The 12,789-nt window shown below is 42.2% G+C and overlaps 1 protein-coding gene across 1 annotated transcript in view; it reads right to left on the bottom strand.

Annotated features, from left to right (window-relative positions):
- The window catches only part of PPME1 (protein phosphatase methylesterase 1), a 33,414-nt gene that overhangs the window by 11,122 nt on the left and 9,503 nt on the right, over nucleotides 1-12,789 (bottom strand). Inside the window, exons 2-5 of the mRNA XM_054205339.1 lie at nucleotides 8,150-8,243; nucleotides 5,579-5,671; nucleotides 2,615-2,672; nucleotides 1,628-1,679 (exon numbers count right to left, since the gene is read on the bottom strand). Of these exons, the coding sequence (XP_054061314.1) occupies nucleotides 1,628-1,679; nucleotides 2,615-2,672; nucleotides 5,579-5,671; nucleotides 8,150-8,243 (297 nt within the window). The remainder of the gene's footprint in view (nucleotides 1-1,627; nucleotides 1,680-2,614; nucleotides 2,673-5,578; nucleotides 5,672-8,149; nucleotides 8,244-12,789) is intronic.

The raw sequence follows: 12,789 nt of genomic DNA, 5'->3' as shown, positions 1-12,789 counted from the left end.
CAATGCAGGAAATCGTTCCAGGCAATACTTTCCTGAACAAGCATGTCATTGCCCTTTTTACCAACAGAAAGCGTTCATTTAAAAGAAGTGCCTGAAGAGAACCTTTTACGTTGACATTTGCTGTTAGGAATTTCACGTAAAAGGCGAGAAAGCTGTCAAATCTTCTTGCACGGAAGCGCAGACTAAGAAATTCACTGTTCTGAAAGGAGAAACCTTTTGCAATTGAAAAGAGAAAATAACTGAGCCCTACTGACCAAGACAGAGATAAACACCACTGAGCAAAAGCAAAACGATTCAGACTTTCTATGAGCATAGATACCACAAAAAAAGGGGCAATTTCTCCTCCTTACCATAAGGCACCTACTTTAAACTAAAGCTGTCACTGCAGTACCTGAAAGCTGGCTGGTGCCACTCACAAAACCCCAAAAAATAGCAGAGCTCATCATTGAAATCTAAGAGCACTGTAGTTGAAAACACCCAAATTGGCTTTCCTGACTAAAACCATTCAGAGGAACCGGAGACCTGAGCAGTGCTGCAACTGGAAAATAGAAAACAAGTCAAAAAAAAAAAAAAGGTTGACCAACTTGTTTGCTCCATCAGAGAAAGCTGCTTGAGGATTCAATTAAAAAAAAAAAAAAAAGAAAAAAGAAAACCAGCTATAATTTAAGGCTCCCATTTAAAAGCTACTGAGGAATAACTTTCGAGCTCGTTGCCAAGGGGAGAGAAAGGTTTAAAAACAAAAGGAATTTGTTTTCCCCCCACGGTAGTGCTGCTCCAGATCTAAAAAAATTCTAATCATTTCATAGGGCATCTCCTGAGGACAGTAACACATCAGGACCTGACAAGGCGTAAGCAGCAGCAATCGGTACACAATGGAAGTCAGAATACATTTCACACATGGCCTCCCCACAACAAACCCAGTGGATTTGTTCGTATGAAGTCTACAAAATCCTCCGTGATTTAATTGTAGTCACAGCAAAGAGTTTCTTTGTACTAAATGTGGACACAACGTAATGTGCTTAGCGGTGGGTATTTGTTTTTCTTACAGCTTTGTCAAGAGGGGGATTTGCATCCCAAAGCAGGTCGGGATAGTTTGAAAAAGCAACTCTCTCCACGTTTGGAAATCTCAGTCTGTGACCCACACTTTGGGGATGCTACCAGTCTAAGACCGGCACGCTCTGAACGCTCGCTCGAGGAGCCCAGGAAGAACCAAACTGGTAATTTTAAGCTAAAATGCCCCACTTGGTTATGTCCAAGGAAAGCATTAAGCATTCCCCTTCTATTAGGAAATCTCTAGCAAGTGTTATAGCGTGTTGCAGGTTTAAAGTGTTCACTGCAATGAAGCCACCGATATTTAAAGTGAGTTTAAAGTCTGAGGGTATCTAGAGAACGGCTCAAGTTTGGAATCTGACTCAGCTAGAAGAGGTGTAATTTCAAACAAATTTCAAACTGTCCCAAAACGGAAGGAAAAAAAGGGACAACTACCAGAATAATGTGAAATGAAACTATCTTCCAGCCCCCTTGAATGATGGTTGTGTGTCCTCAAGTAGTTGATTGTTCATTCAAGGAAAGAAAATAAAGCTTTGTGAGAAGTGAAATACTGAAGAGAGAGGGTAAGCTTCCTTACTTTGACATAGTCTCTGCAGACAGATCTTCAGGATTCCTAACTTTTGTTTCTCCTGAAAGAACAAAAAAAAAAAAAAGTAAAGTTCACATAAGCTGGAAACCTTCAGGCCCTTCAGGAATTAGAGCAGCAACTGTACAAAGCTTTTTTGGCACAGTTATTAAGAGCAAGCCTACTGCAGTTAACATGAATAATTAAGAAACCCGGAATTAATAGGAACGGTTGGTACTTTATCGCATTATAGCTTACGGGTAGGAAACGCTCCCCATAACTGTTCCATATTTGCAATGTATCTTAAAGCTAAAAGAACAGACCTTATTTCTAATGGTAAAGACAACCTATAGGTTATGCAAATATGAAGGAGGGGGTTAGTGCCAGCCTGTAGGAAGGAACAAGTCCACCACTGCCTCACACAAAGGCATGGGGAGTCTCAGCTTCTGGCACCTGAGGACAGATGGCCGCGGAGCTCTAGAAGCCATTTTTCCATCCCTGGTTTTGAACAACCGGGGGGAGACTGGGTTTGAAATACTGAGGAGAGCTTATAGCAGCTTTCCGGTATCTGAAGGGGGCTACAGGAAAACTGGGGAGGGAGATTTTACAAGGGCATGTAGTGATGGGACAAGGGGTAATGACTTCAAACTGGAGGAGGGGAGATTTAGATGAGATCTCGGGCAGAAATTCTTGGCTGTGAGGGTGGTGAGCCCCTGGCCCAGGTTGCCCAGAGAAGCTGTGGCTGCCCCATCCCTGGAGGGGTTCAAGGCCAGGTTGGACGGGGCTTGGAGCAGCCTGGTCTGGTGGGAGGTGTCCCTGCCCAGGGCAGGGGGGTGGAACTGGATGGTCTTTCAGGTCCCTTCCAACCCAAACCATTCTGTGATTCTATGCCTTAAGGATGCTTTCTTAGTCATCTTGGAAGGGATTCATTATATCTTCTTTAAAAAATGAGAGTGTGTAACATGCTTATGTGATTTTAAATGTATTTATTTTACTTACCATGGCCTCGGAGATCTAAAGCCACAATCCTACACTGAATCCTGCTAATGATTGCAGACTGCAAGAAGGGACAAAGATAATATAATTTGCAAAGTGCCACACCTCATCCACAAAAAGATCAGTAACATTAAGCACTCCCTGAAACAACGGCAAAGGCTCAGATGGTGGGACAAAACCTCTCTACTGTCAACAAAGCGGCTGAACCCGGATTGCACGAGGTGTCACAGAAAGCAAGCAAGAATATTTCATATAAACTATCCTTAATTAACCACACCTCCACCCTTTCTACCGTTGTTAACGCCACCTCCGAGGACATTTATTTCACTGTGCATAAGACATTACGTGAGTTTCCCGGGCTAATGAATTCAAGCTCTGCAGCACCTCTGAAAACCAAAATGCAGCAGCAGGATTACAGACACCAAAGTAATGTCCCCCGTCCCCAAGCCCCACGCGTTACAAAATTGGCTATACAGCAGAGATGAAGATGAAGCCGCTGCTTTGCAACTCGCATTCAATTTGCTCTCAAAGAACACAATTTTACAGTAAGACTAAAGTGTACAAAAATGGATTAGCCCAAAGGGGTCGGGGGGAACGAGTGACGAATCTTGTTCAAGTCAGGTAGGGCTGCAACACGATTGTGGTTCTATTTGTCCCTGACAACTCAATTTACGTAAGTTATTTCAGGCATCACAGTGATTAAATGGCATTCTCTGTTGAAAGGAAGATTTTTGTGTGAAAGAATCATTGATTATTTAACAGCCCTGCAGGAGCGGGGGAATTTGTTGAGGGATTCTTAATAGAACCACCTACATAATGGGCAGAGATCTGAAAGCTGCCCAGTCCTCATATTTTGGTTGTTCAGCTATTCAGCTCGTAAATTACTCTAGCAGTTGCTCTCCCAAAAGCCACCAAATCCACAAGTTAAATATTTTAGAGCCCCTAAAGACACCCTGAAACCTCAATCTGCAAGGTGCTTATGCACCTAAGCAATAATTTAACTAGTCAGAGGAACTCTTTGCTGCTAAAAATCAAACTGTTGTCAGTAGGGAGTAAGGAAAGAGGATCATCAACATGATGTGAGAGAATGGGAGGCTTTCCGGTGCCCTGAGTTTTATCCAAATAGGGGTACTTTGGCCAAGAGAAGTACAAACACATCATCCGGGAGATTACCAGGCCAATAAGCAAAGGAAGAAAGGAGCACATCGGTCCTGCAGGCTGTTATTTTATTCATAGATGGTTACTCTCAATGCTTCCCAATTTGGGTTTGTTCTTGTTTTTTGGGGGAAGAGTTGTTTGGTTTTGTGTTTTTGGTTTTTTTGGGGTTTTTTTTTGTTTTTGTTTTTGTTTTTTTTTAAGTTCTGGTTCATCTCAAACATTTAACACTTGCATTGCTTGGGACAAACTTTAATTTCAAAATGCGCAAAGGAAATAATTCCGTAGCAGCCACACAAAGGCGTGGGCTAATTGTTGTGGCAGTTTCCTTCTCCAGATGCAGTCCCGAGTGCAAGGCATAAATCTTGTATATGATCTATCTTGTTATGATCTTGTCATGATCTAACTTTAATTGCTCACAGTAACATAAAAAGGCAGTAAGCATAAGGTACAGTGTTACGACTGCAATCGCACTGCTAAATTCAACTCTGGAGAGTTTTAGATGTAAAACCAGTACTGGGGCTGCTGTTGGAAATAAAGAGCTCTAGAGAGGGCGGAAGTGACTTGTAAGAAGCCCTTTCCTTAAATCAGAAAAATGTGACTTCATACCTTTGTCTCCAATGAAAAGCAGTGACCTTCACTACATCTGTTCAAGGTACTTGTGTACCATAACAAAAAACATTAAACTAGCAGAGGAAAAGACGCACGTGCACCTTGGCAACCAGCGAGCCACAAGCAAGTACCTACAGCATTTAGTAAGACAGAGATTTAAGTCTTAAAGTTCAACAGTTTCAGAAGACTTATATCTGCAGTCTCTGGGTCAGCTCAAGTTACAAACGAACTGCTAGGTGTAAAACTACTAGTCAATACCAAAATTACAGCCCAGGTAGTAAAGTATTTTTCTAGTCTGTCTGATTATAAGATGGTTTACGATTACACCATCAGGATTACTCAACAGTAGTCATGTCGGGAATCGAAGAGCAGCTGGTAATGACTCTTCTAAAATGTTAATTCTTGTTACTCATTTGACTCTCTGCTGAAAGGGATCTACACCACCAGACTGCTGAAAGGTAACAAATATGACACAGCCAAAGGGGAGATGTAAAGACTTCCGTCTGTCCAGCCGCGCTTCCATGAAAGTCATCCTACAGCATCCTTCTGTTAAGGGCACTAGACAGCTTGAAGAGCTCCTGGATTAAAAAGGTCCCAAATAAAAATCACACACTGCAAGTGATTTCCTTGGAATCCTTTAAAAGTCTTCTTCCTTAACTCCCTTTATTTTTTAAAGGGAACAGGCTGGGGGAGGAATTTTGGTTTGGTCAGTCCCCACGCTCACTCCTATTGACACCCATCCTCAGGTCGCTTTTCAGAGCAACTTGAGCAGCAAACGAGGTTTCTCAACAAATCAAACAGGACCTTAACCACGCAAAGATAACGCTGTTATGATGAGATAAAGCTGTTGAACTTTCACTAGCAGTCATGAAAAAGCAGCCTTCTGAAAAAAACTGGATATGCTATCAGGAGAAATGTCTTGGCACTTCATTAAAACACATGAGCTATTTACGTAGTTTTGGTTACAGCTGATAATTAAAAGCTAGATGATAAACCTTTGCATGTGCTTTGCCTACATAATAAATACACTGACAGTGAAATATTTAGAAAACTTGAGTCAGGTGCGCACCAGGAGATTATAAAACAGTTTTCTGGAGTGATTTTCCCATGCTTAATATAGCTGAACGGTTAGCTGCCTTCCAGGCTCAGAGGACTATATTTGCATACATAGAAACTTCTACAAAGCCGCAGCTTACTTACAGTAAATACAGCCCAGGAAAGAGCAGAATGGCCTCCACCGTGTAACAGCAGCAAGACAGGTCCCTCCAATCCGCTTTTGTAAATTCGAAAAGTGTATGAACAGTTAAGGACATTTCATAGAGTTATTTGAAGTAAGTTACTTAGCTGAATGTGCTTTGGAGTCTGCAATGCCCCACAGTGTTTTGTTTCTATCCTTGTGCACCCGAGGCATCGTTTCTCCACAGGTACATGCAAGCACAACCTGGACAAAATCTGCTTTATTTAAGCTTCAAGAGTTGTTTTCCTGCTGTCCAAGTCTCCCCCTCCCTGTAATGCATCCATCTCCTGCCCGCACCCTTTCCCCCTGTGCACAACAGTGAACTAAACAATTAGGAGAAAAGCCAAACCGTGATCGGCACACACTTCGGTGCATGTAATTTTGAATTGGTGTATTTTCTTATTACTTCCAAGGAAAAATGTCAGACAAACCAGTAAGTAAGATTTTTAAAGGCAATATAATTACTCTCTGGAACATACACAGCAAAGATGCTTCACTAAGGTAACTAAAGTCCCCTTACACTATATATTTAGATACAGAAAAATCAGTTTAACTAACACTAAAACCAACATCACTTAGGGAAAGGCACAGAACTGGGAGTTGCGAGATCTGCGTTCAGTGCCCGAAACTGTGACCAACAGATCAGACAAGTCACTTCACCTCCTTTCTGCTGTTCTCTGTCTGTTCTTGGGGTGGAACCCCAAAAGTGTTCCTCTGACTCTAAGGGTGCTAGCTGCGGTCACCGATGAGGCTGCTCATCGTTTTTGTGCTGAATACTGCAGTGCCCTTTGGATCTGCTGGTCACAAACAGTTCATGCAGGTGCTCCCTACGCCATTTCAGTTACAGTGAGCTGCGTCGGCTTAAATAATTTCCTCAGCTGAGGTTTGTTCACACAAGGAGATCTGATGGAGCAGTAACAGGTAGCTGGGGCAGACAGCGGGCACCAACTCCATTCATTAATTCAGCTGCTTCCACAGCACGCATCTGTCCACAACCTATCATATAGGAGCTCAAGCTTCTGTTAAAGGTCATAGGTAACAATAAATCCCAAGTAACTAAGACTTGTTTAAATTTAGGATGCTTATGTACACCACCTATCCGAATAGGTCCATTATCCTTTTAATTTTATTATTTATGAAGCCTCAGGGGTGCGCCCGGCCCCTACATCAAAGGCAGACAAGGTGCATATCACGAAGAATTCATAGGATCAATTGGACAAATGCAGTTAATAAACACAAAATAACGACAAGCTGAGGAAAACAACAAAGACGAATTTCTCATTTCAAAGCATCACATGCTACTGACATTAGAGAAATAATTACTAAATTGGTATTTGGAGAGCGTTTGGTTTTCCTAATGGCCAAGCTAGAATATGCATGCTTAAAAACCAGGCAACTATTTAAACTACAAGGTTGTGTTATTTAAACACAGATTAAAACGTTTCCATTTTGTAATTAGGTCAAAAGACCTGGAAGTACCTCTCAAACCTGCTTTTGTCAGAGCTGTAGGCAGAGGTAGAACAGATGGGAAGTCTTGTGCCAGTACCTTCACACACTGTGCTTGTTGGGGCGCTCCCAGTTAGTAAACGGCCTGGATACAACAGTGGTTTGAGCACGTCAGAGAGGATGACTGCCATCAGCTGGGTTAAACAGTAACTGGAAGACTTTAAAGAGGAATCAGCATGAAAAGAAATATAAAAGCAACAGGAACATTTGCAAATGGGGCAGAGATCTTGGAGAGGAAACAGCAGCAGTCAAAACCTGGTGTGATGCTGCCAGAAGACTCCCTGATGGCACCACCGCCTCCACCTTGGCCAGAAGAAGCTTCCTTGTCTGCACACCAGCTAGCGGACTGACAATTCGGGGTGCAACAAGTAGGGACCCGCACCTTGGGTGTGTGTACGTGACCTCACATGGGAGTAGCACGGGTAGCATCCACACCTCCCACAGGAGATGGGCACCAGTAGATCCTGCAGTCCCAGAAGAAACCGCGTGTGCTTGTAACCCGCACTTCTTGGGGGTGCATATGACCATGCACGTATGTTTGTTTGTTTGTGTACAGGAACAGAATGTCCTAGGATTCATTGTAAAAAGGCATTTAGAAATTTGCAAGTATTTATTAACATTTAAGTGTTCAGTGTTGAGGTTTACCTGTTGCACTGCTGACACTGATCCTGAACATACGGTTCACTGATTGCCAGTTAATTACCCATCATTAATAAAAATCAATAAATAGCTTTGATCCTGACACGGTTTAAGCTATGGGAACTGATGAGCATTTCCCTGCAAAATATGTTATTGAACTGTTGGATACACTTTTCTTAAATTAATGATTACTAAAGAAGCAACGCCAGGAATTGACCTTGCTAATACATCTGAACTGTCAGCTTAGAAGCTCTAGTTACTGATACTGATCCCTACAAAAGAAAAAATGGAAGATGAAAAAGCTGCAGAGAACCCCAAGAAACTAAACGACACGCGATACCGTCCCAGTCACTGAGTATAAGAAAAGTTCGGTCTGGAAAAAAGGATATATCCTTGCCAGTTTCATTTTCTACCACAACGTCCTCCATAGATTCAAAGTACTGGCTCCAAAGCACTGGTGAAAAATCACGCTTTCTTCCAGGGCTGCAAGACAAAAAAAAAAATCAGTAAGAAAGAGATATTTTATAAATCTTTCATTTAAATTGACACACAAAGTGTCATTACATACATTGAAGAGAACACGCCGGTGTTACACAACAGTTGAGGACTGGAGTCAAACGATGCATTTCTGAAATTCCATACAGCTACAATATTAGCAATTTTATAGTCAGTAAGGAAATTCTCCCTTTTTTCCCCCCCCACTAATTGTTGCTCCTATTGAGGAGATCACAAAGATGCACGGGAAAGCTACTGGAGAGACAGAGAGAACAGTATTTGCCTCGTAAAGCAATACCAAGGAAGACTGAACAACGGCGATTTAGACTACACAGACCTAAGCCAAGGGAAAAGAAAAAGAACAGGGCACGCAGTGATACTGTCCCAGTACAATCTCCCAGTTTGTAATGACCCACAGATCAGGCACTTCAAAAGCCAGAGTCAAAAGTCATTAACTACTTTTGTATTTAATGGTGTTGCTCCAGCCTTAAAGCAAGCCTGATGCTGACATGACTGGGAGCGCTCCAGTGCCTGGAACACAGGAAATGACCCTAAATTTATGATTCAGCCCATAAATTGTAATTTAAAAAAGAATAATACATCCCTCTCCCAAGCCACCTTGACACCACGGTATTGAAAAGCAGAGCGTCAGCTATTTACTGAGGGTAACTACTAATTTACCATGTACTACTTGTCATGAGATTATAACTTTCCTAGAAATCGCCTCTAATTTTTGGAAGAAATAGAATTCAAACAGAAAGTCAACCTGTCCCGAAGGCTGAGTGGCTGGTAGAAAAACTACGGAGAGAACTGAACAGCATCATATATAGAAGAAACTTAGAAACACTGTTTGGAGCAAGATAAATAAAATCCACCAGGTTTAGGTTAACAGCAGCAAGTTTTAATTACAGCTCAAGTTTCCTGGAGTTTATTGCGACGGCTCAAACTTTAGCATATTTGTAAACAGATCTAGTATTTAAATACTGCACATAGGGTGACATCAGGACTGTGAAGGAAAAGAACAAGACCAAATTAATTCAAATTAATGCTTCCGTATCCATCCTGCCTCAGTTACGGACCACGAGAAAAGCATCGCAATAAAGACCAATAAACTCTCCTCAAGTTGCCGCCTTCTGTGTTCTTAGAGCTACGCAGGCAACTGTCCGTGATTCTGAAAATATCCTATAATAAAAACATTTTGTTAGGAAGGATGCTATCAAGTCCAGAAATGTGAGTAAAAGGTACTGAGTCCAAAAAGGCTAAAGTTATTTTAAAATAAATAAATAAATAAGATAGGATTTTAAAAACTGTATTTGGAATTAAGGGCCATAACAACCAGACTGCGCAACAGGTGCTGGCAGAATACTTCCACGCCAGGCTCCGGTTTGCTCCGGGCTTTGCACTTATTCCCAGGTTGCTATAATTCCTTTAGAAGTCATAATCTACCCATACAGAAACACTGCTCTATTGGCATCAAAAAAACCGAACAACCTAGGAAGGTAAAATCTGGCCAAACACATTCCAATCACTGGAGACTTCCGGATGCCCAATTCTATCCAGCACAAACTAGGGAGCCCAGAAGCACGATTTCTTTCGCTATCGCATCGTTTGCCAAACACCGATGAACAAGCACTGCACAGGCAAGAAAATCCTAACGGTGGATACCGGGGGAAGAGAAGGTGCTTTGGAGACGGACCAAAACTACTGTGTTAAAAGAGGACTCGGTGCAATAAAGGATTTGGAGATAGGTGCTACCTGCGGACTGCTCCGTGTCTAGTAACTACGTCTACCTGGGGAGGTTTCCTCCTTTTGGATAAGCCAGCATCTTCCTGCCACTGTTCCGCACTCCCAGGGAATAACACCTCAACAGAGGCAGTAAAAAAAAAAAAAAAAAAAAAAAAAAAAAAGCGCCTGGTTTTCCTAGTAACACATTTCCAAAACGTGAATCACAGTCATTATTCCTCATAAGTAGTGAGACTCATCTCCTCTTTAGGATAAGGCTAATTTCTGCTGTGGTTTGTTGACAGGTATATCACAAAGCACCACAACAAATTACACCTTAAATTAGCTGCTCCTGTAGTACTAATGTCAGGTCATACCTAGCACCTTAGGGAATGCAATTCCCCTAAAGGATTGGGTGAATGCAGAAGACCTGTTCTGCAGACAGCGTATAAACCAGGACTCTTAAAGGTGCCCAGTTGACAAACCAATTTATTTTTTTTGCTTCCATCAAAAGGTGCAGCTGTGCCCTCTCCTTGTATCCCCATCACTAACAAAAGGCTCCGCAATCAGAATTTTTCCCGATGACTCAGTTGATGCAAAATCTGTTTCTCAGGCTGCTCTTCACTCAGTAAGGCTAAAAGAGTAGTGCTTAATTTTGGCAACGACATAATTAGGCTAGATTCGAGCCCAGTATACAGGATGAGTAACAGTGCACCATTTTAACAGGCTTTTTGCACTTCAGCTCTTCTGGGGGAGGCAATCAGCACAGAATATTAAAATCAAGCATGGGAGTGGGGGGCGAAAGACCTTCATGGGAAAAAAAAAATCTCCTCTGCTAAAGGAAGTTTCTCCTGAATTCTCGCCTTCCTAAAGAAACAGACAAAGCAGCTTTTCGATTTTGTAGAAACAAAACTCCTATTTCCCCTGATATTTCCAGAATATGAAACATAAAACAACCACTCCCTGAAGGGTCCACATTCTCTTCTGTGGGTTTCCAGACTTCAGTATTGTTCTTGTCAAATTTCAATTAAATAAAATGAGATGTCACACACCTACGTAAATCCAGAAAATACAAATTTCTTACCGCCTCAGCTCAATCTCATTCTCTGATTAAAGAAAAAATATCGCATTCAAACCTTAGCCTTGCAAAGAATGCTGCAGATCAGGAAGAACAGAGCGATGTAATACCAAGATGACAAGTTGTGATAATATTGGGCAGAACCAAGCACACCTGCACAGGTGTCCAAGTATCCAAGGAAGGGAGAAGACATTTGCTGTGACACCGTTGTAACATTCTGCTTGCTAGAAAAAACATAAAACGCAAAACTCCCAGTGCCGGTCAAAATTCCAAAAACAACGAATGCTGAATTTCACAAGCAAGAATTTGGTATGAAATACAAAAAACTTGTATTATAAGAACTTCAAGCTACCTGACTTAAAATTGGCTTATCTCCTAGGACCACAACTGGTATGATGAGGGACAGCAAAGGTCCCTCCAGCTCTGTGACGTATCACCGAGAGATGCCAGCACAGCAAGTGCTCTGCAAAGGGTTAAATAGGGAATAGGGTATGACCTCCAAATATTCACTATAAGCAGGACGGGGGACTCCGGAGGTTGCATCCTTAGCACCGTGTTGCATTAAGGGTGGGCAGCTTCCATTAGCTCGTCACATAAAATACAAGTTACTTCCAGCCACAGCTACTTCCACAACATCTGTGACAACGGTGCCGCAATTTAATTAGGCTTTGAGCACGAAGGATTACTTCTGCTTGCTTTTAAGCCCACACTATGATAACGTTTGCCTGCTCTTCTCTACAATATTAATGACTGTATACACCCCTATCATATTTCCCTTGCCTGGGCCATGTATTTCTCAAGACGGGAGTCCTACTCTATTGATTATCTCCTTGCCCAGAAGCCAGCCCAGCCCTGATCCCGTTGTTTCTCTGTGCCATTTCTGGTGCTTTCTGGAGATGGAGAGAACTGCCCACAGCTTGGATGACTTCCCTCCTTTGGTTTTTGAAGAGGCAGGATGCGCATTTAGTGACAACAAATTTCACCACCCTTTTAAAATGCAGCATTTCAACGCAGTGAGACTTTTCCCCAGCATGTTACAGCTGGTTTTAGGTTTGATTGTCCTGATTAATTCCAGGTGATCAGCAAATATCGTCATCCACCTGGCTACACCCCTTCCAACGTAATCCATAAATCCAGTAAACAGCAGGAACTCCCTGGTAACCTCCCCTGTATTGTGCGACCAGAACGTTTCTAAGTGGGCTTCTTACTCATAAAACAGGCAGAACATGGGGAAATCCTGGAGCGAGTTGCTGATTAATCGTATCATGCCAGATGAAGTGTTTTGACAAATTAATCCACTTCTGTGAAAGCAGGGGTACAGCATGTACCGCCACTATTACACAAGGCAAGGGAACACCGAAGCCTGTTGACTAGTGCAAGGACATTAAACCTGTATTGCGTAGGAGAGGTATGAAATCACGTGAATCATCAGTAGCACAAGTTTGGGATATTTAGCACCAAAATTAATCATAACAAAAACCAAGAAATGAACTTCTCGCAGTCGGACACCAATGCTACAAGCCCAAACTGCAACAAAGTGAAGTAGCTTGAGCTGTTACTGATGACATCTGGTTCAGCATCTGTCACAAATGGCAAAACCCAGGTCACAGTTTCTACCAGTAAGTGCAGATTTTTAAGGATTCAAGACTGCCAGAGGGAATATAAAGCACAACACGAACCAAAATCAGCTGCCGATAGCCAAGCCACACAGAAAAGGTTCATTAATTCTGCATG

The sequence above is a fragment of the Rissa tridactyla genome, chromosome 1 (assembly GCF_028500815.1).
Source record: "Rissa tridactyla isolate bRisTri1 chromosome 1, bRisTri1.patW.cur.20221130, whole genome shotgun sequence".
Classification (NCBI taxonomy): domain Eukaryota; kingdom Metazoa; phylum Chordata; class Aves; order Charadriiformes; family Laridae; genus Rissa; species Rissa tridactyla.
This window is presented reverse-complemented; position numbering and strand designations above follow the sequence as displayed.